The sequence below is a fragment of the Cupressus sempervirens genome, chromosome 6 (genome assembly GCF_028749045.1).
Source record: "Cupressus sempervirens isolate cs-2001-9-10 chromosome 6, ASM2874904v1, whole genome shotgun sequence".
Classification (NCBI taxonomy): domain Eukaryota; kingdom Viridiplantae; phylum Streptophyta; class Pinopsida; order Cupressales; family Cupressaceae; genus Cupressus; species Cupressus sempervirens.
The window spans coordinates 316410651-316434252 of NC_143123.1; the positions used below are offsets into that span (position 1 = coordinate 316410651).

Sequence of the window (23602 nt, forward strand, 5' to 3'; positions counted from 1 at the left end):
TATCCACCTAGGTCCTCCCTTCCCTTCATTTTATTACTTAGAACCTAATCTCCACACCAAAATGGACGTATCTCAGACTTTATGCCTGATTTCGAAGATTCAAGACCTTCTTTAAATCCTGAAGGTTCTAGGCCTTGATTGTTAGGGATGTAGTGCACCCTTGACCAATCAAGGACACATGGTACCCCTGATGGGCCAAACAAAGATGCAGTACTTTGGGATCTCTATTCAGATCCTATATTTTGATAGCTTTGGGGTGTTAAATTCTAGGCAAGTTGGCCTATGAGAGTTAGTCAAATTTGATCCCTTTATAAACCCTTCCATTTTCTCCATTTCTCATACACAATCTATCAATATCTATCCAAGGTCATGCACGCAAAAGCCCTCAAGTATTCAAGTATTCAAGTCTTCAAGCCTTCAAGCATCCTTCAAGTATTTCCTCCTTTGTCATATCTTCTACATTCATTCATCTTCTCCCTCTTGATCCAAATTAATTGGCAAAGTACACACATTGCATTCAATTCAAGAGATCCTACTATTATAAGGTGAATTCGTATATTTACTTTATATTTATGTTATTTCAATTATTTCAATTCAAGGTTGATTCTTAAACTGGGGTTTGATTGAGGCAAACCCCCTATCAACAACAAAACCCCCTTCTTTATTGCATGTTTTAGATATCAGATTGGCAAACAAGTTGCAGATTTGAGTATCGTTTTAGCTTTCTTCAGGATTGAAAAATCAAAATTAGTGTCACACTCATTCCTTCAGGGCCAACTAGGTCACCCTTGATGCTTCAATGGTGACTGGGTCACCCCTGATCATATAGTTTGGCCTTGACAGATCACCAAACAATTTTTGGGTTTTGTCTGTGCGCAGTTGTAGGCCTAGATCCAATGATTCTCATCTATTATGATTAGTAAAAAAAACATAAAATATAGTTTTAAAGGTGTGTCTTCTACCTTCTTTTTCCTTTCAAAATATTTACTTATATCTAGCTCTAGCTTATCATTTTATCAAGGGTTTTCAAGGACTTGGTTATCTTTTCCCCTAGATTCTTCCCTAGGCCTAACTTGCATTAGTGCTTCTTTCTTATTTGGTTATCACTAATATTTCTAGATCTAGTTCTCTAAAAATTAGTATTGGAAGGATCTATATCCTTGACTTCCCCCTTTTAGTTGTGTTAATGTGGTTATGTGCTCAACTTAGGTTTTTATATCCTTTATTCACAATTCCTCCTAAAGAAATAGGTACTTCCATTTTAAGACAATGCAACTAGATATCATGTCATGAGGCATCATGCCACATTGCTTGTATCATTATGTAGATATTGATCAAACTAAAATAATAACATATTCTAACATCTTATATCTAAGATACAAGTAAGCCAAATAAAGTATTATCTTTGATGCATCTCACCATGTAGAAAGTTACATAACAATAAATATATTATCTCTTGAATCAAAATAACCACACAACAAAATACAAACATAAGAGGTGCTACATCCTCCCACATTACACATATGTTGACTGCTAGAAGCTTGTGAAAAGATAAGGGTACCAAACTCTTAACAAAAAATTATCCTCCCATGTGGTAGAGGTCTCATTAGCTAGGTTCCATTAGACCCTTACCTACCCTATGTTTTGACCTCTAAAGTTCAATCTCAAATGCTCAAGAATATGGATGGGCTCGAAAAAGAGTTGTTTCCTCTACCTCTAAAAGATCCCAATCAAGAACATGGACCACATTGAGAATATACTATCTCAACACAGAAACATGTAAAATATCATGGATGCACAATAGATTAGGTGGAAATGCTAAATGATAGGAAATTAGACCAATATTCTCAAGGATCTCAAACAATCAAATAAAATGTGGTGCTAACTTGGAGCCTTTTCTATAATTAATGATGCTCTTCTGTAGACAAACTTTCAAAAATACACAATCACCGATTGAGAAGTGACAATCAAGCCTATGGGCATCAAGATACTTTTGTCAATATTGACCAGTAACCAAATGTTCTCTAATATGATAAACCTATTACTCCATATCCCAAACATCTCAAGACCCAAAACTACTTGTTCATTTAACCTGTCCCAACTCAAGGGCGCACAACATTGCCGACCATACAAGGTCTCAAAATGTGTCATGTTAAGAGAACTATGACACCCATTATTATTTAAAAACTCAACATGCAATTAGAAATACTCCTCCTACCTTGTCTATTGACCCATGACATACACATGAAACATGTCCTCAAGAACCTCTATTCCACCAGACCATCAATCTCAAGGTAATAAGCTAAATTAAAATTAAGCTACATGTATGAATCATGTTGGAGATATTTTCATAGTGTGGAATTAATCACTAGATCTCAATCCAAAATAATCCTACAATATATCCCTTACAATTGAGCTACATTCTCCATGAGCACATGTATTATCAAAGTAGTAGTATACAAAACTCTCATGGGTGAAAAGTGAGCCACCTTGGATAACTTGTCTACTTCAATTACAATAACATGATTAGGATGTGATGACATAAGCAACTTGGTTTAAAATCAATAGATATAGTGTCCTAATTCCATTCAAGAATAGAATGTGATTGTAAAAAACTTGTCAATTGTTGATGCTCTACCTTTACTCTCTAACACTCAAGATATGGTATGGTTTGAAAAAAGTATTTTGAAAAAATGATTTTTATATACACCTACTAATAAACAATTTCTACCATGTGGGTTTAAGAATAATTACATATTTGAAGAGTAGGTTTTGAATAATACATCTTATATTACTAAAGTTTTTTTAAGGTTCAATATTTAGGTTCCTCAAGTTTTTACATCAATTGAGAGAAAATTTGGAAATTAGGGAAAACACTTCCACTTTTTACGTAAAAGCAGGAATTAACTTCTTATAAGCACACGTAAGCCTCTTGATAGTTTGGATCTTTAGTAGTTTAAAAGTACAATAAATAATCTAAGTGTCCACTCAAAGTGATGGTTTGGTACAAAAATCCACCAAAAGTGATGGAGGTGACAAGGTATATCACTTAGTTTGAGGCTATAAATCTTTGATGTAAAATAAGAGGTTTTAAAGAATTAAAAAACCTAAATTACAAAGTGATTAGATGGGAGGTGGTTTAAAGATTAGACTTGAAACCATATAGGAGCGGACCCCTTACTAGGCTAAGACCTTTAAAGGAGGGTGCAAGGTCTAACCAAATTACATATCCTTATCCTTTATGAAGGGATGCAAGGTCAAATGCTCTTGGGGTTACTCTACGTATTGGCAAGGTTGAATCCCCACAATATTTCTTCTAATTTAAACAAATAAAAAAACACATAAAAATTAATGATTTAATAGTTAATTTAAGATTTTTTTAACCTTACGACTGACGATATTGACAAATTTGATTTAGAATTTTCCAAAATCAAGTAGTTTTCGCTTACTATGTCTAATAATAACCTCCCATTTCAAACCATTAAAAATATAGTCTTTAGTGTTTTCAACTTAAACATAATAATATATATTTATCTAAGTATCTTAATTACTTTGGACTTAATAGTGAGCTTAGAATCTCTGTACAAAGCTTAAAGAAACTTACATGAGTGGTTATATATAGGATCTAAAACCCAAGGGACTAATAACACAACAATAATGTTATATCAATTTTTTTTCAAGTAGACTTAACCTTGTGTGAAATGAATTAAATGGATAACTAGCAGTGAAATAAACTAGTTAGATAATACCTTATCCACACTAACAACCCTTCAGTTGAAGAGCTTCATTGACAATTTGCTATAGAGAAGTGGCGATCCTATTCTTGAAAGGGTTGATGCTAGCATCTTTTGACACATGTGATTACTTTTATTTTGCTATGAATATTTTTAAATCCTTTCTTTTTGATTCTCTTCAAGCTTAACATTCCACAATTCTTGTATGTGTTGTAGAGTTTATAGAATTCTCCAACCTCATTATATTATTTTCATCTTATGTATCATTAAATTTATTGTGAAGTCAATAGACCCTTGGTCTACTAGTGAAGTTGAAAGGCTCTCAATGAGCGCACCAAGGATCAAGTCTTGCTGAGTTCAAGGCTCTAACATTATAAAGGGTGAGGTGGGGATCATGCCCTGGATGATTTTAGTGGTGTGGATACCTCTCAGTCCTCAACTCTAAGTCGAAGAGGTTTTAAACATGAATACAACCATATCAAATTGCTAAAAAGTCTCTGTTAGGCTGCCTCCCATTTTTGAATCCTCCATCAAACAATTTTTTCTTCAAAAAAAAAAAAAAAAAAAACTACCTAACATATATTATAACATTACTTAACTTTCAAAAAGTCAAACTCCACTTTCAAATAAAAAACTTAATGTGATTATAGTTGCGCGCATTCCCCCTCAACAAGCGGAAAACTGATATGTCAAATTTTTAAATAATAAGATCATTTCCACTATTAGAAAAAAAAACCATCATTACATTGTAAGAAGAATTTGATCACATACTTAAAAGGAAACCCATTTCCCCTCAATTTTATTTAATAATTTCCCAACTTATTGATAAAATGGGCAACCTTTGTTTAACACCCACGTCGCCCCTTGTGGAATATTTCGTACAGCCAGGGGTCTGGTTGCGGGTTGATATTAAGATTTAGCAGATCTTCGGAAAGTTGGAGAAACAGAAAGGGACTGGACCCTATAATCGGGGGGGTTCGACTGAAAACGCGGACAGAGAAAACCATCGCACATCAATTATTTGGGATTGATTAAAATTAAAGAGAGTTCGCAGAGCAGGAATGAATGGATGCGTCGTCGTCTTCTTCTTCTTCTTCTTTAGTTTCAAAAGCCAAGACAGGTAACAATAGGCACCTATATGTTTCTTTTCTTTCTGTCATGTCCTAAAATCTTCTAAGCAAGAGGAGGTGCGTGCTTTGAGCAGCGCTCCATTCTGCAGCCGCCAAGGCGGAACGGGTAATCGCCGATTTTGGCAGGAGCACAGGTATCTATTCTTGTTTTTCCTGCCTTGCAAATTGCGAATTATGCATTATGAAATACGAAAGATTGATGTGATGTGATGCGTGAGATGCAGAAAGTGAAACAAAAGCAGAGTTGCCGGGGACCACGGCTGTTGATGCAACACTGGATACGCAAAATCACTTTGTTGAGGTAGCTTTCATGTGCTATGATTTAATGTTTTCCTGGAAAGCTCAATACGTAGTGATTCAAATGCTTTCCTTTCAACTGGAAAAACTTCAGCAACATGGGAATTTTCAATCCTTCCACAGCTTGGGAATATCCAATCCTTCTATTTAAACAAATGAATACGACGGGGGATTCCATATTAATCGTTTTTATACATGCAAAATATTAGCGATTCCCATGGATTGAAAGGAGCCTCTTGATAACTATATGCTGAGAATTTTAAACTATCGAGTTCGTTCAATTGACCACGCACAGGCTGCTTAAGACTCTGAGTGAATCTGCTCAGCCCATCCTTGGATTTCTGGCGAGTGCATGTTCGATAATGCGATAGTATGTTATTCTCCGCAGTAGGACATGTGCGTCCATTTTCTATATTGGAAATGTTTTAGGAGCATCATACTTTGATCTTAAAAACTTTAGGAACACATTGTAGAATGCTTACAAAAAAGCTTCTATTGGGTATGCCGACCATCAACTAAAACATAAGGAAGAAAACATCGAACTAAGGCTAAAAGTCAAAACACGAGGGTCCTTATTCACAGAATGATCTCTATTTTAGCTAAACAGCAGGGGAACACAGTCTAAAATACCACTCATGCCGCATCTAATTACCATCTGTCTTTTAAATAATAGGCTCTCATTGTTATTACTTATTTCTATCTCCTAAGATATATTATCTCACTTAGCTGAATGAAACCACTTTAATAGAGTTTCTCGTAGACGGGAAGCTTTATTTCTCTTAAAGGAGGATAATGTCCTTGTAGAACTAGGGGTAGTATTTGAAACAGTAGCTTAACCCAGTCATCGGGAAGGCAGGCCTGACGACATGGACGTATGATAGGTAGAACTTAGAACTACCTTTTAAGTGTAGTTATCAGAAATGAGAAACCAAATGTATATTAGGTAGAAGTCCCTTTAAAATTTTGAAGAATCTTTACCAGAAACAAGGAAGAGCATTCTCACACACACAGACACAAAACATGTAGAAACTAAATCTGGTAAATGAAATCAAAATTATTATCTCTACCTAAATTGGATATAAGCGAGTCTCTAATACAATGAGAATGCTTGATATGTAATCCATCAAATGAAGTATATGAAATGGTATATGGTAATGGTCTTCTACCCATTCATGGGAGATGTGGTTCTAGCCTTACATAGAGTTAAAAAGGTGTGCAGTGTACATGCATTCTTCTGAGTTATAACCATGACATTCCTCCCAAGCTTGCTATAATTCTTTAATCACGTTTAATAAATGAAATTAAATTGTATGGGATGTAAGGGTGTATCTGATACAGTGGGAATGCTTATTTGGTAAGTCACCAACAATGGCATCCTAAAATAATTTATTGTAATGACCATTTATCAGCATTCGTCGCAGATGTGGCATCAACTTTACATTCAGTAAGAGGTGTGCAGTGAGCATGGATTCATCCAAGTTAGAAACCATGGCATTCTTCCCAAGCTTGATAATACTATGCATGGACATAGTTGTTATTCAGGCTTGGCCTTAAGAGAGCATAATAACTGCAGTAAGGTGAGCAATTGTTTGGCATTTTGAGCAGCTTTTCAGTGTGTTTCTCCCCTGTGCTTCCATGGATGGAGGCTCTGCCCATTGAGTATAGTCCCTGTACATATGTTGAGGATTACCCTGAAAGGCTCATGCCCACTTCTTTGGAACAGGGTAAGAATATAGAATTAATTTATTTTTATGTATCAAATTACAAATATTTGCAACTCAAATATGCATGCAACATTTGCTTGCAGACATGCTCACTTTTTACCCAGATAAGCTTCCTCTGCCATCCTATCATGTTGGCATAACTGTTAAAAGAGTAAAGATTAGATATCAGTGGAGCTTACCGGTAAGACCAGTTATAATATGGTTGTCATTGATGTCAAGAAATATTCGAAGTATCAATCGGTACAAGAAAGGTAACTGGCGAGACAAGGTCACTAGTGCATCCCAGTCAGAAAGGGACTGGAGTATTGTGAAAATGGACAGGCGAAGATGAGTGATCTTCATTACATATTTGGACAAAGTGGTCTATGTATACGTTGACGATGGACAAAAGTCTGGACAGGTGGACAGGAAGCGGAGACTAGTAGCCAAACAATACAAGATGAAAAAGGAGTCTTCAGCGGTGACTGGTGAAATTAAGGTAACATCAAGGTCAAAGGACAAAGGCAAGAAACACATGAGTGAACACGTCATAGGGCAGGTGAAATTCATCTGACATCTCAGAGAATGGAGGAGCTGTCACATCAAGCTCCAGTGGGAAGACATGAGGGAGAATTCAAATTTGAATTTTTATCAACAGGCAGATTGAGGAGTTGCATAATACTCGTGACTTTCCATTTTGGGACAATGTGCCTGATACACACAACCTGTAAGGAATTAGAATTCAAATGTTGAAGTCTTGGATTAGGGTTTGAAGGTGATTGAATAGGAACTGTATATAGTTGTTCATTTTTGAATGAACAAGTGTATTGCACATTGTGAAGCTGGAATGCTAAGTGCTAGGCTGCTCCAATTATAGAAAAGAAGAAGAGAAAGGAGGTGTCAAGAGTGGAGATGAAGTGTGCTGAATGAAGCCAGGAGAGCCTAACACATAGTGAGCAAAAGTGCTGAAGCAAGAAGAGCCGAGCACATGAGTGGTGAAGTCTGAGTTGCAGAGCCTAGGTGAGCCGAGCAAGTTGCAGACCAGTGTACGAGCATCAAGAATATTTGAATCTAGCTAAGATAAGTAGCTATCTTTCATAGGTCAATCTTCGCGTTCTCTTACAATTACAACAACAAATCCCATGGAGGGTGGACTCTAACAAGTCTTTTGTATTAAATTCCTTAATTGGGTAACACATTCACTTGTGTTCCAAGTTCTCTAATCAGGCTACCTCTAACTGATAAAGACTCTAATAGGTCTCTCTTAATTCCCTTAATCGGGTGACACTTGACAGTGTCTTTGTAATCTTCTAACAAAGATAAGCTCTTGACCAGGCGCACTCTAGAAGGGTGCAAGCTTAGTGAGTATTGTCCCACATTGTTGTTTTCATTTGAACCGGGTTTCCACAAGATATATCAGTGATATGTGTGAATGCCTTTCTGTCTTGCATGTTATATTGTTTATCTAATGGATGCCTAGGTCGCAGGAAAGGATATCATAGAAAGGCTAAAATGTAAAAGTTTTTAGTGACTGGTGTTATACTGATTCATCCCCCTCTCAGTATAACCAACTTTGTGGACCAACAATTGGTATTAGAGCGCTGATCCTCTGTAGATATAAGCCTAACAACTTGAGGAAAAGATTAAAATGATGAAGAGAGAAGCACCAAAGTTTTCTAAGGAAAACTATGTCTTTTGGTGTGGGAAAATGAAGCTGAATCTCAAAACCTTGGGAGATTCGTACTAGAAGCATGGAGAGACCAAATATGTCTAGCCTGCTGCACCACTTGATGTAGATCAGTTAAAGAAGGAAATCCATGTTGCTGCCATGGATGCCCTTGTAAGTACTCTCTTATGTTGATTATGCTGATGTAGAAAGTCTTGACACTGTATATGAAATTTGGGAAAAGCTCAAGACTGTCTATGGCGGAGACAAGCATGTCCAAAAGGCAAAGGCCAATAGCTTGAGAGGGAAGTACAGAGAAATGAAGAAGCAAGAGGGATAGACAATTGGCAGTACAAAAAGAGGATAAAAGATGTAGTGGTTGGCATAAGAGGGGTTGGAGGCATGCTGAAGGAAGATGATGTGGTAAGCAAGATATTGAGGATGCTGCAACCACAATATGCCATAAGGGTATCAACCATTCAAGAACTCATATCTCTGGAGAAAGGTGAGGTATCTCTTGATGCTCTAATAGGGAAGTTCACAGCCTTTGAGTTAAGCAACTATGACAACAACCTTCCTAAGGGAGAATCTGCATTCAAAGCATCTGTTGCACCTGATGCACCCAAAAAAGGAAGAGAAGTGGAGAGCACTTCTAGAACTAGTAGAGACCTTGAGAGTCTCTTGGCTAAAGAAGCTGAATAGGAAGAGCTAGAGGTGTTGGTAGCAAGGAGACCGCCTCAAGGTAAAGGGAAGTACAAAGGTAAACTTCCTTTGAAATATTTCAATTGTAGCAAGATGGACATATAGCTTCAAAATGTCTCAACAATGACAGGAAAGAAAAGGACAGGAGTTGGAAAAGTTACGAAGACAAAGGCAAGAAGCATTTGTATCTTGCAGAAGAAGGTGTGACTGATGAAGAGTCAACTTGTTCAGATGGTGACGAGGAGATAGCCTTCTTTATAGTGAAGGAAGAACGAGTGGAAAGAGCTGTGGTGTTGAGCACAAGCTACAACAAAAACTAGATCATTAAGAGTGACTGCTCTCATCATATGATTGGAGGCCGGAGCAAGTTTCTCGAAGTAGAGTAAAGGTCAGATTCAACAATGATGCTCCGTGTGCTGTAGTAGGTAAGTGTTTTATAGCCCCAAATGATTCTACCAATTGTGATGATGTATATTTGGTGGAAGGATTAAAGTATAACTTGTTGAGCGTAGCTTAACTTAGTAACAAAGGTTATAGATTTGAACTTGATAAAGGGTCTTGCAGGATATTAGACAAGACATGCAACTTGTTAGCAACTGGTGAGCAAAGCAAAGGTAATTTGTTTTACCTTAACTCAGTATGAATAGTTGCTTAATAGCCAAATCTGAAAGTAGTTGGCTCTGGCATAAAAGGCTATGCCATGCAAATTTTGATAGCATTGTAAAAGTAGGTAGAAAGAAATGTGTGAGAGGCCTACCTCATCAAGTGACATATTTCCATGGGGGACTGCTTACATGCTATATCTTTTACCCAAATGTTTCAGTTTTGAGTTGTGCTTCATGATCATTAATGTTAAAGGGGAAGCAAGACCATTTAGGGGGAGCAATGTGGGTTGTGGGTTGCCATCAATGAAAATAAGGGGGATATTTTTGGATGTTTTTGTCATTGATGTCAAAAGGATGGCAATCAAGATTGAGTGAACATTAGAGATTTCAATTGAGGTGCTTCAGCTACTTGAAGTGGTTGACCAACATCAGTTGCTTACTTGGTTGAGCTATGTGCCTACTTGGCTGAGCTTGATATGAGCTGGGTGCTTACATGCCTACTTGTCATTATCAGATCAAAACCTTTGTTAAGTTAGTAGTTAACTTCCCAATCTGAATGGATTTATAATTTGTGTTGTGTGCTGATGGTGTATGTGAGTGCCGTGTGTACTGCTGGGTTTGAATGTTTGTTTTTGGGAATTCATTCATGTTGATGTTTGATAGCTTCAGTCAGACAAACCTATATATAATTATACATGAGATATAATTTATATATGTGTTCTTTATATTGAGATGAGGTCATTGTTATATGAGAAAAATAAATTATATATATAATTGTTTTTTTGTTATTATTATTAATTATCTAATTAATGAATAGACATGTCCCATGAAGGGACATGTCTATTCATGGCCTATTTCTCTATATATTAATCTAAGAGGATGTTGTATTTGGAACACACATACCTAATAAGGTAGTGCTTAATACATTTGCAGCAGACCGGAAAATCCAACATGGTATTAGAGCCAAACTGCAAATGTAAACAAGTATTTGAATAATGGAAGCTTGCAAACATGGTGTGAAATTAGGTGAAAATAGAGAGGAGGATGGTGACAATTTGGAACAGTAAACACACGTGCAAAACATGGAGGGAATTATACACGAAGCAGAATAGAATGGGAACAATGGAAGAACCAAACGAAGTCCCAGTCATAGAACTGATGATCAGCCAACACCTTTTACCAAACGCCGCCCTTCCCTTCTCAGCGTATGTTGAGACAATGGATTGGTGGGTATATTATGGCAAAAAATCAGCAGTGATTTAACAATAGTTATTCATCATGGGGCAAACAGATCCTGTGCGAAGGAGATGTAACATAGCCGATACTAAATGCTCACAGCCTGCAAATATTGTTAGATAAGATAACATCAACCGTAGTTTTTATCAATGAATATGGAATTGTGAAACTCATGTTGTTGAGTTGCTAATGAAGTCAAATTACCGATCATAAGTGTTAGGCCATACTAGTAATATCATTTCCATTCTAAAACCATTCGTATCTACATGTGATCGAACCATAATATTACCTTATTGTCACAATGGTAAGGAGAAAGGTAGAGTGACGTGCATTTTGATCAATGCCAAGTAAAGTAATAAGACAAATCTTGTATGGGAAGGAGATATTATCCATCATACAGGTTGACTTATGATTAAATGTTTATAGTTTAGGATCATTGTATAGGTCAATTATAGAAAGAGATATGGGCATTGGAAGTAGGAAGACAACAACCAAACCTACTCTTAAAATGTTATGGAAAGGAAGTTACACGAGTCTGTGGAGGTCCGCAATCGACAACAACAAAATTCCCCACATATAAGTTATGGGTTGAAACATATGGTAACCAACGTCTTGCGTAGAAGACCAACCTGTATCAAAGGTTAAGATGTACACAGGTTAAATGTTTATACCCAAGGAAGATACTAAGATGACTCGTGAGAAAGACATGGATAGCCATTAGTGATAAAGATTAGTTAATAAAACATCTTCTTGAAAAGTTCAAAGTAAATCGTGAATGTCGAATGCATAAGCATCAAACTTGTACATAAAGGTACTTATACAAAGGTATAATGCATCATTAATACTCCTTTCGCACTTGTTCTTTTTAATGTTAATAATATACTATAATTGCATATAATGCACATGCGATTATATATATACATATACACCTTATGTTAGGTACTTATACAAAGGTATAATGCATCATTAATACTCCTTTCGCACTTGTTCTTTCTAATGTCAATAATATACTATAATTGCATATAATGTACATGCGATTATATATACACATATACATCTTATGTCATTATGTATATGACAAATATGTAAATATATTTAATAACCTAATATATATATATATATATATATATATGTATATATATGTATGTATATGTATATATATGTATGTATATGTATATATATATATATATATATGTATATATATATATATATATGTATGTATGTATGTATGTATATATATATGTATGTATGTATGTATGTATGTATATATATATATACATACATACATGCATACATATATACATATATATATATATATATATATATATATATATATATATATGTATACATATACATATATGTTATGAATCTCATCAAATAAATATAGAAATGATTTAATAATCTTGGGAATTAGAGGTAGTTTCTATATGAAGGAGTTGATTCGATTATTATGCATATATGTTTAAAGAATAACTAGTCTCCCTTATTTTTGCATTTTGTTACATACTATAGGAGCTATGTGCCTTGATCTTTTCCTCCAAGAATGTTATTGCAGGAAGAGTGAGATTGAGATTTAGAGGGAGCTTGACATTTCATTAGAGGCAACCTTGAAAGAGAGGGAGCAGACAGAGGATATGATTCAATCAACCTTCGACGATCTCGGTCTTATTGATTCAGAGGGAGTAAACCATGTTGAGGTGGATTCTCTAGTGATCAATAAATTGTAGTTAAGAGGATTGTGATTCAGGAATATACTTTGTGGCTATGTGAATTTTATGGGCCTAGCCCCTGTGTACATCATGAGGAAGTGACGACTTCCAAATGATGTCACTTGTATTTGCAGAAGTTACTATAAGGTGACGATCTTACAATAACTTGTATTATGAGATCAAACAAATTGAGTATATGGTGAATGTCTTGCATCTCAACATTCTGGAAGGCCATTACTCAAAGAGTACTTGGTGAATATCATTGATATCCTTGGAGGCCAATATTCTTGATATCAGACGTGATATCAAAACCTTTTGAGTACTTGGTGAATGTCATTGATATTTTGGGAGGTCAATATTCTTGATATTAGATGTGTTATGAAAACCTTTTGAGTACGTGGTGAATATCATTGATATTCTGGGAGGCCAATACTCTTGATATTAGATGTGATATCAAACCTTATTTGGGTACTCGGTGAATATTATATGTTGATATTCTGGAAGACCAATACTCATGATATTGAATGCGATATCAAATGGTGGAAATCTTCTGAGATATTAAATGAGATATCCTTAAAATTGTTATTTGTAATATTCCGTTGAAGTAATATTTATTCTTATGTGTTTATCCTTCTAAGCTAAGAGGGAGTGTTGATGTTTGATAGCTTCGGGATAAACCTATATATAATTATATGAGATATAATTTATATATATGTGTATATTGAGATTTGAGGTCATATGAGAAAATTAAAAAAAAAAAAAAATATATATATATATATAATTTGTTATTATTATTAATTATCTAATTAATGAATAGACATGTCTATTCATGGCCTATTCTCTATATATATAAATCTAAGAGGATGTTGCTTTGAACACACATACCTAATAAGGCAGTGCTTAATACATTTGCAGCAGATTGGAAAACCCAACAATTCAGCATATTGTGCAATTGAATCGGTGATTGAACAAAGGGTGCTCGGACCAGCTGCATAGATTGGTATAACAACTGAAATCCAGACATATGATTATGAATGAGTGTTTTCATATGTATTGGTTGAAAGAAACACGTTAAATATTCTTCCAGATGGGCAATTAATTAAAATGACAGGTTCAATGATTAAAAAAATGTTTTTGCTGACATGGAGAGCTGTTTTTGATAGAGAATGATTTGGATGCGCAAACATGCACAAGAGGGCAATCAACTTTCACAGTCTAAGACACGTTTTCTAGTGAATCTTTTCAACCATTTCTTAAAATGCAGGTCATGTGATAATTGCCATCTATATTTTAACAAAAAATATTTTTTTTGGAGGTCTGCAAATTTGTATCATAGATACATGAACTTGGCCAAATTTTCTTCCACGATACATATATGAAAATCATGTTTGATGATAGGTGAATGGAAAGAATTATTTTGGAGACGTGTAGATGATATTAGCTGAAAAAATATAGTGAAATGTTTCCACGTGATATAAAAAACTGGAGGTGCAAAAGTGTTTTTAAAAATTCGAAGAAGGTGAATATAAAAGGAAGAGATATTTTTGATAAAAAGACGCTGCTAAGTATGACCGACATGGCTTTGGTTGTGCTTGATAGGTTATATTCGATAGAGGAGTTATAAAAAATATAGAGTATTGAATGATATATTGGTCTGTGGGTTGTGTTGATAAAACTGTAGGTTGTGTGTGCAACTTCTAATTAATGTATTTGATACAGTTGTATTCACAGAGTTTGAGAGAGCTTAAGATATTACTTGCGCTTTTGAAGACATATTGAAAGAGGAACTTAAACGTGTGCTGGGTGAGGAAGAAAAGACATTACAGTTTGTTGTTGTTGGCAGAGGCATTCCTTGAAGAAGTTCAAAGAGTATATTTTGAGGAGATTGATTTAAGTAACTAGTGATCTTGTACCCTCAACAATCTTATTTTATTTTCTTTTGTAGGAGGGAGGAGAAGATTGAGTATGTCATCACCTTTGTAATGGTTGTGGCTATGTGATTGTATGAGTTGGAGCTCATTGATAGACAGGTTGGAGCCTTAAATTGAGTTGGAGCTCTGCTAATGTATTGAGTTGCAACCTATTGTTGACTGATTAGTAAACTATGTTTTTTACCCAAAAGAGTTTCCACGTGATATATTTTGTGCCTTTTTCTCAACTCTTTTCTTGTGTTTTGTTCTATCTCTATCAAATTTTTAAACTACTGATTCACCCCCTCCCTCGCTCACTAGTTTCTTTGTCTTCATCTTCTACATTTCTGCGAGGCTTCTAAATTGGTGATCCTGGATGAGCTCAATTGCTTCCTTGGATCCCATCTTTTCACTTGTAGAACCCATGGTAGCAGAGTGGGTGTGATTGACTACATCCTTTCTAGCTAGTTGTTTCTTGCTTCCATTTGCCATTCCTCTGTCTCCCCTAGCCCTTTGGCTGACAATGCTATCCTCCACCTTTCCCTCTAGTCTTTCACCTCTCCCACCACCCCCACCCTGTCCCACCCCTCATGTGCCTCCCACCCTACACCCTGTTTGGCCTTGACTTCAGCGATCTCTTCACTCTCCACCTCAGGCATCTCCTCCTCTCGACCCCCTTTCTTCTCCTTGGAGTGGGCCTCGTCCATGTTCAAGGACTTTTCCTCTTCCCTTTGGGATGTTGCCTTGCTTCTATCCCCCACTCCACTACCCCTCCGCTTACCCTAACCAGATTGAGAAACACTTTCCCTATGAACAAATGGTATGACAACAACTGCACCCCTCCTTCACCCAGCTGAAAATCTCATACCACCACTTCCTCCACAAGAAATGACGTAGGGGAATCCTCGTGGCCTCCCTCACTTGCTCCCCCAAGTCCTTTTGGTGTACTCTCTTCCCTCGCGGTTCCTAGCTCCCTCGTTAGCTTGATCTCAATCTTCTGGTCTCTCATACCATCGAGCTCCATGATATTCCTAGCTTGCCCCCTTCCAGGAAGTCCCTGCCCTCCACTGCAACATATACACTTGCACAAATGTTAGGGAAACAATTAGATACTTAAATAGCAATAGAGTAGCGGATCAAGAGGGATTCCAAGTCGAACTTTTTAATCTTGAGTCACCCATTTTGGGTCCCTATCTTGTAGATCTCTTCAACCTTGTGTTTCACATAGGTTTTCCCACCTCTTGGTCTCATCACATAATCCATCCAATCCACAAGGTTGGGACGACTGATCCCAGTAATTATAGGACTATCATGATGAGTCACACTTTCGCCAAGTTGTATGCTACGGTCCTCCACATTCTTCTTTCTAGGGAGCTAGATCTTTGAAGTATTTGTGCCAGAGGGCAAGTGGGCTTCAAACCTGACTTCGAGACCATGGATCATGTTTTGATCCTTAATGCTATCATTGAGGAGGCTTGTTGTCGTTCCTCAAAGGTCTTGGTGCTTTGTGGATTTCCACAAAGCCTTTGAATCCGTGCCAAGATCAGCTCAATTTTGGAGACTTAGAGACATTGGTATTTCAGAGATCCTTTTGGTCGTTATTATGAGGTTATACAAGAGGGTCCTTGATCGTCTCAATACCCTTGTGGGCTCTTTAATTTCATCACGAGTACTATCGGGGTCAAGCATGGCTGTCCCATTTCTCCTGCTTTGTTTGGGATCTACATTAATGAATTAGAGACTTTCCTCCAAGAGCACTTCCCAAGGGACAAGTGCCTCCACCAATTCTGATATATATTCTATTCTTTGTGGGTGACATGGTCCTTGTGGTCTCCTCTCTCTCGGGTCTTCAATGACAGTTAGATGGTCTTGCTCTGTTCTACGACTAGTGAGATCTCATGGTGAGTCTTGGGAAGACCAAGTTTATGATCTTCAATGGAATCAAGATCTTTTGATCTTCAATGGAATCAAGATCTTTCACCTTGACTTCTTCAAGGGTAGAAAGATGGAGATCCCTTCATCGTACACTTGTTTGGGGTCAAGTTCTTTGGCCCTTGTTTGAGCATCCGACTTGCCCTTCAACCACGTATAAGCAAGGATTGTGGTTCTTTGGGCCTCTTTGAGCTACAATGCTTTCAACAGCACTTTTAGGACACCATGTCTGAGTTGACCCTCATGGATACTCTCATCAAGCCTACTGTCTCTATGGTTCCATTGTCGAGGGGCCCTTGCTTTTGGAGTCGGATGGATTCTGTGGAGAGGGTTCAAATTCTACTCCTTCGACGCATCATCCAATGCAAGCAATTGATTCCATATCATATCATTCTTGTAGAGTTCAGGGCCTACCCATTTTGATTGACACCATCTTTAATCTGATTTGGTTTCTTCACCATCTTCAAGGCTTTGTTGATTCCTACCTGGGGTAGGGTAGGTATCCCTTTCTTGCTCTCTGTTCCTCAAATTCTATTGTTGTTTTTGTGTATTCTAGGGGGGCTCACAACTGGTCTATTGGCTCCTTTAGAGTGGGTTCTCATTAGCTTCGCATAGAGACTGATCGTCAGTTATAGAGAGTGCACAAGGTTTGTCGTCTTTGGAGTATTAGTGAGCTAGAGATTGAGGATCATTTCATTTTCTGCTGCCCCATTTACTATGAGATCAAGGGGAGATTCTACTTCCTTTTTGGGGAGTTGCAGGATCTCTCCACCTTCTTCAGATACAAAAATCAGCAGTCTTGCCCTCTACATCTAGTTGGCTACCAGACTTTGGCACCACAAACTTTGGCTACACACTCTACGCATTCACACCCACACTCTTGCCAACTGATCACTTCCTTCTTCATGGGTCTCTCTTTGGGTTGGGGTACCCAGTGCTAGCTTGCCCCCCCTCCCTCTAGAGTCTTCTAGATTTGTTAGGTCCTGCAAAGACTCCTTACAGTGGTGACACATTTTTACATCCTCTAGACCCACCCAACAATGGCCAACCTTCACTTCTTCTCAAAGACATTCCAGGGCCACTCTTTTCTCTTTTTTGTTCTCCTCGATTTGTAGGCTCTTTTGTACGGCTTCAGGTTCTTAGGTGTGGGTTGACCTCTCTATAGTAGTTCACCTTGTTCCTATGGTCTCGTTTTCGTTGTTCTGTTGGTTTTTTTCTACTTTGTTCTTGTTTCCTAGGGTACCTTTTGGTGCCCTTGCTGCGGGCTGGTCTCTTATTGTATTCTCGGTAGTGCCTTTGACGGTTTGACCCATGTTGTGCTCACTTGTTGGACATTAATAAAGCTATCTTATCTTATTCTATCTAATGTAGTTGGGAAGTGATTGGAACTAGATGTAACAAGCATCGATGCAAAAAGTAAATTATTAAAAGAGCAAAAATCCCCTAAAAACTTTAATCTATCTAGTCTTAAACAAAAGTTACTGAAGCCTTCTCCTCGATTATTCTAGGTAAAGATGCCATTACTTGTTTTGATGTCATTAATGTTGTTTTCTAAAATTCGTTCTTTGAAATCTCTAGCTGACCTTGAATCCCACTATATATCGCCACTCTTCTCACTGATATCCAGTATCGCATTGAAAGCCCTCCCCCAAAAATATAATTTCTATCTCTATGGAGTTTGCAATATATTCCAATTTGTTATTTCTCCTTTTCGGGATAAGATTTAATATTAAATAATTTTTTTAAATTAATAAATAATAGTAAAGTATAATATAATTAATTTTAATTTGACTACATATTAATGTAATAGACAAAGAGTTTGATATATTAATTGGTATAGAATAATATTGTAGATTAATAAATGAATATAGTAATATTATAAAATGATATCTACTATTGCTAAATATAATGTATTAATATTATAAATATAATTAACAAAGAATAATACAATAGATGTTTATAAAGAGACTATATTGCAATTATAAGTTTCCAAGGTCTATCACATCATGAATTTGATATATATCAACTTGACAATAGGGCTATCATCACATGATATATAATATTAATATTCATATTAATATTATATATTGAACATATTATAATATTCTCAATACATCAATTTTGCAATTAATATTATATGAAAACTTAATTAATACCCATTTTGAGCCGACAGATGACTGTGAAAGAACACTCAACTGATTATAAAGGGAGCGATATAATATCATCAGACAGGGAAAAAAAGAACTAGGATATAATATTAAATAGGAGGGTTCTTTGGTATATGAGTATACTTTTAGCATTGTAATCACCAGAATGCCCAATAGAAACAGTGAAGGCATTATTTGCCAGAAGCCATGGACACTACGTAGGAATACGTATGTTACATTCATGTTGGAATATTAGAGCAAGCCCTGGGGTATCACTCTCTGCAAACATTAGACATTAAGAATAAACAAGCCATTCACTCCTTAATTTGGCGTACATATATAATGAAGATTGATACGATGGTTCATAGCCTGAATTCATTAGTGGAGATATGGATGCCTTTGTTCTTTGAGTTATGATATAGTATTTTTGTAAACATGATCAGTGGCTCAGAGATTATAATCATCTCATGAGCATTAGAAAATATGTTTGAAACAGCGGTAATATATTCAGATAGATCATAAAGTATAAGGTGCTGTGTTTCCTAAACAAAGTCAAAACATCTCAAGGGCATAAACTAGTAATTTGTTATCTAACGAATAACAATATAGCCCTGTGAATAGTCACTGTCTCTAAAGCCAGGAGACATATACGATGACCAATGAAAGATATAAAGAGGAGGATAGAACTCAGTGATAGGGGATCAGGAAGGAATTTCACGAAGGCTATGGCCATGTCCGGTTGTTGAGGTCATTCTTGCCCAATCATTCTATAGACGGGTCATCCCACTACAAGTACAGTTGTAGATCCTCAAGCGGAGGCCCTCGTTTTGGGAGGTGGTCCTACATTGCCCCAGGTCAGGTCGAGGAGAGCCATAGCCCGTTTATTAGATTGATCCCAGGTTCAGCAGTTGTTTCTGCCGCTTATGCGGTTGATTCATTTGAAGTAGCTTTTGTAGGGGAGAACAACCGCATGGGTAACCACCGACCACCTGAGGGAATAAGGAGTAACCGGGCTGAAAAAGGATTCAAACAGAACAACATTTAAAAGCAGCAGGATAAGTTAAGAACCAATCAGTGAAGAAGTATACGTACAGTCAGCATATATTATAACAGTATTATTTAATTGGGTCAGCAGATATAATCAATCTCCAGTATACATTAAGTTAACAATCACTTTACTTCAGAAATATTCTATTGATGAGAGATAACATATATAAATCAGTCAATATATATATCAGAAAAGTTGAAAACTTGAAAAGAGATCAATATATAATTATCATCACTGAAGTAGCTCATGCAACACAAGCAGGTGGCAAAATCATAGATCTACATCAGACACAGCATGACTGATTGCAACCAATAATAACAGATACATCAAACACAACCTATATACCTTCCCTTCTTTATTTGGTCTGCTCTCGAGAGCCTCTACCTGTTTGGCAAATACGAGTTGCAAGAATTCCTCTTTATATCAAGGAAGTCACTACAAATTGCAGGGATCAATAACTACAGTCAGAAGTAATCTTTATTAATCTCAAGATCATACTCCAAATCAGTAACAATAGTCATAGTGGTCATCGTCTCAGTTCCTCCCTATATATAACTAGCAATTGCACCTCAACAATGTGCAATGTGAAGAGGAAGAAACTTAATATTTGAAGAACATCTACATTTGTACTTAGAAAACACAAATAATATTGATATAGATAAATAGAATTATTATTAGCACTTGCATTTTATAAAATGTATTGAATAAATAAGACTTCAAAATTATCAAAAAAAGTATTTGTTATATTGTCCGAACCTTAATATTCCAAGAAATTTGATTGATATATTGATATTGGATTCAATGTGGGTAGAGATAAATATATTGAGAGTGGAACATGGATACGAAAATAAGATTAAAAAATGCATCTATTATATCTTTGTTTTAACTTCTTATTCACTTCATAGTCGTGCAATTTTATTCTTACATGAAAAGTGTGAAACAAAATGATTTGAATTTGAAGGTGAAGAGAACACTTCAGAGGTATCCACAAATAGAGGGAATTTAAAACAACAAAATTCTAAAAATAATTTAATCAAATATTCTTAGAATTCTTAAGATTGCCTTTTTCTTATAAGTCATTGCAATTTTCTACCCCGGTCATAAGAAGTCAGTATTAGTTTTTAGTGTTCAAGGAGGAGTTTACTGAATATTCAAACAACATCTACTTTTGAAAACACAAATAATGATAAAGATAAATATCATTATTATTAGAGATTATATATTGTAAAATGTACCGAATAAATATCACTTCAAAATTATAAAAATGTTTTTATTGCACTACTTAAATATTAATATTACAAGAAAATTGATTAGAGCCACAACATCCTAGGGAGCCTTCCACATATAAGCAGAATCAATGTGGGGATAACAAAGGAGATTTCCATAAATTACAAGTTCAATTAGCTACTTGAAGGTACTTGGTCCATGAAAAACTCGAACAGCAAGCACGTGAATTTCATTTAATGTCAAGATGGGAGATTGTTCAGAAAGATGGGCATGGGCTGTTTTAGTGGTAAGTGTGGATATACTGACACACATGAGCCTGCTTCAAATCAGTAGCAGAAATTTGGAGTTTCATTTAGAATTGGTTGTCAATTAATGTACCTGTAAGTCCATAAGGATCATTGTGATGAAGCTAAGTTGCATTCATGATTCCAGGAACAACCTGTCAAGCAATAAACGAGCAGGAATATGAATTTTTTTAAATTTTAAAAGCTTAGAGATTAGATATTAGATCTGTGAAATTCAGTTTTACAAGTTTAGGGATTAGGTCTGTGATTGGGGACGTCACTTGTATGCACCCGCAGACTGAATTCAAGAGGCAAATGATGGACATATGGGTTGTGAATATAAACAAATATTGGTGATGAGGGAATTGGGACATAGAATGCCATGAACTGATTTCCTGTCACAATTTAACTAATTATTCATTTGAAATATATTTAATTATGTCATTCTTAGCTAATTGATTTTTGTCAATACTCATATTTTGAAGTTCAATTGATAGGGAGGTTGGATGAGCCAGTCACTGATTCATGCTCCTAGGCTTCTTGAAAGACTTCTAGGTTGTCTGCACCACACCACTTGGCACCTATAGCTAGAACCAAAGACTTCTAGTTTTTGGTTCTAGCTATGCACCTCTGCAAGTTATGCTGACTACAACTTAGCCTTCCCTAGCTGGGCTCACCACAGGCTCGCCTAGGGCAAGGCATTAAAAATAGCTCCTCTGCATTTTAGGGCCCAAGCTTCTGCACCATATATGTACATGGAGTCTACTCACTATTTCCAAGAGGCCGTTCAGAATGAATGGTGGGAAAGTGAGTTACTCCATCTTTGCAAATTGCCTGAACAGAACCAGTGACAGTGCCAAAACAAGAATATTTACAAAAAGAACACAAAACTGAACCAAACACCTAATTAATGGCACACAGAATCAAGAATACATCTACTCTACACCATGCACAAGTTGCAGTGCCAACTTCAATCCTCTAACTACATACTGTCATGAAAAAGACAGAAAATGCACACAAAAACAACTCAAAAATGCTGATTGCTCAAAACTTCTGTCTGTACAATGGGTGTCCAACCCTGCACTTGGGTCAGGGCATGTCTTATGTAGGGTGGTTAGGTAGTTATTTACCCCTTAGGGCTCTTTGTCAGTGAGCTGCAACATCTGGACAATGTTGTCCGAGCAACATTTACATCTTTTACATCTTTTTGACAATTTCTTGCAAAACTAACTAAACGAGTTCCAGTGCTCTTTAGACCTTACCAGAGATCTTAACCATGATTGAAACATGGTTCTAACCCATCCTAGACCCTACTGACCTTATGCTGACATCATCATCAGCTTTCTGTAAATCAGGAGGCTTTACAACTTGCTAATCCCTAATTGCACCTACAAGTGTCCTAAGACACTTCAAACAAACCCTATTGCACTCCTTCCATGGTCCACATGACCTTTAAACAAAATACTTCCAAAATGCCCTAAAGACACACACACAACAAAAACAAAACTTGAATTGATTAAGCAACCCTTAGGTGCTCCTGCACCATCAACAGTTTCATCTTCTCTGCTAAAACTTTTTGAAAAGTAGCTTTCACAATCTCATGAGCCCCTGTTTTAGCTATCATGTACATTAAAACAAGAGTTCCCAATCTTATATAAAAGAGTAAAAATAAATATCATTGTTTCAGTTTGGCCAGTTAGTGAAATGGTAGACAAGAGAAGTTTGTGCATCCAAATTGATTTTGATTTTATGGAAAGACAGGCTGAACAAAATTCAAGGGTAGGTCTATTTTAAATGCTGCTTTCACAAATCAGTAACCCTGTGCTTTTTTACAGGTTTTGTATTCAAGAGTTCTCAATATTACATTAGAATAGGGAACATCAGAGTAGGCTCCACAATCACATTTAATGGAGCCGACAATCAGTTTCAAAAAGATTGAAACAACAAAAAAATCAGTTTCACAGAGACTTAATAGCCAAGTTATTGTGCCTCATTTGACATGAGTATTCCTCCTCCATTGCAAACTAACTACAAAAGCCTTTGCCATGGCTACCTTAAGTTCCTAGAAGTAAACAAGCAAATTGCATACTAATGGAGGAGAGAATTATTTATTGAAGAATCCAGCGACCCATCATTCCATAAACAATTCCTTTACAGTGACAGTTTGTCTCTATTTCCCACTGTCTATTAAACTGGCCTTTCACAACTTCTGCATTGTGTGAAAAAAGGTAGGAAACAGTTTTTTAGTTCTATGCCAAGTTTACTTTCAAAG

General features: G+C 36.3%; 1 protein-coding gene across 6 annotated transcripts in view; it reads left to right on the top strand.

Moving 5' to 3' along the window:
* The first annotated feature begins 4588 nt into the window (after positions 1-4588).
* LOC149552460 (Rab3 GTPase-activating protein catalytic subunit) overlaps positions 4589-23602 on the top strand; it is a 184730-nt gene continuing 165716 nt past the window's right edge. For all 6 annotated transcript variants that reach the window (XM_089788023.1, XM_089788026.1, XM_089788025.1 and 3 more), the window contains exons 1-3: positions 4589-4854; positions 4939-4998; positions 5089-5165. In XM_089788023.1, the coding sequence (XP_089644149.1) occupies positions 4800-4854; positions 4939-4998; positions 5089-5165 (192 nt within the window). In that variant the 5' untranslated portion in view covers positions 4589-4799. The remainder of the gene's footprint in view (positions 4855-4938; positions 4999-5088; positions 5166-23602) is intronic.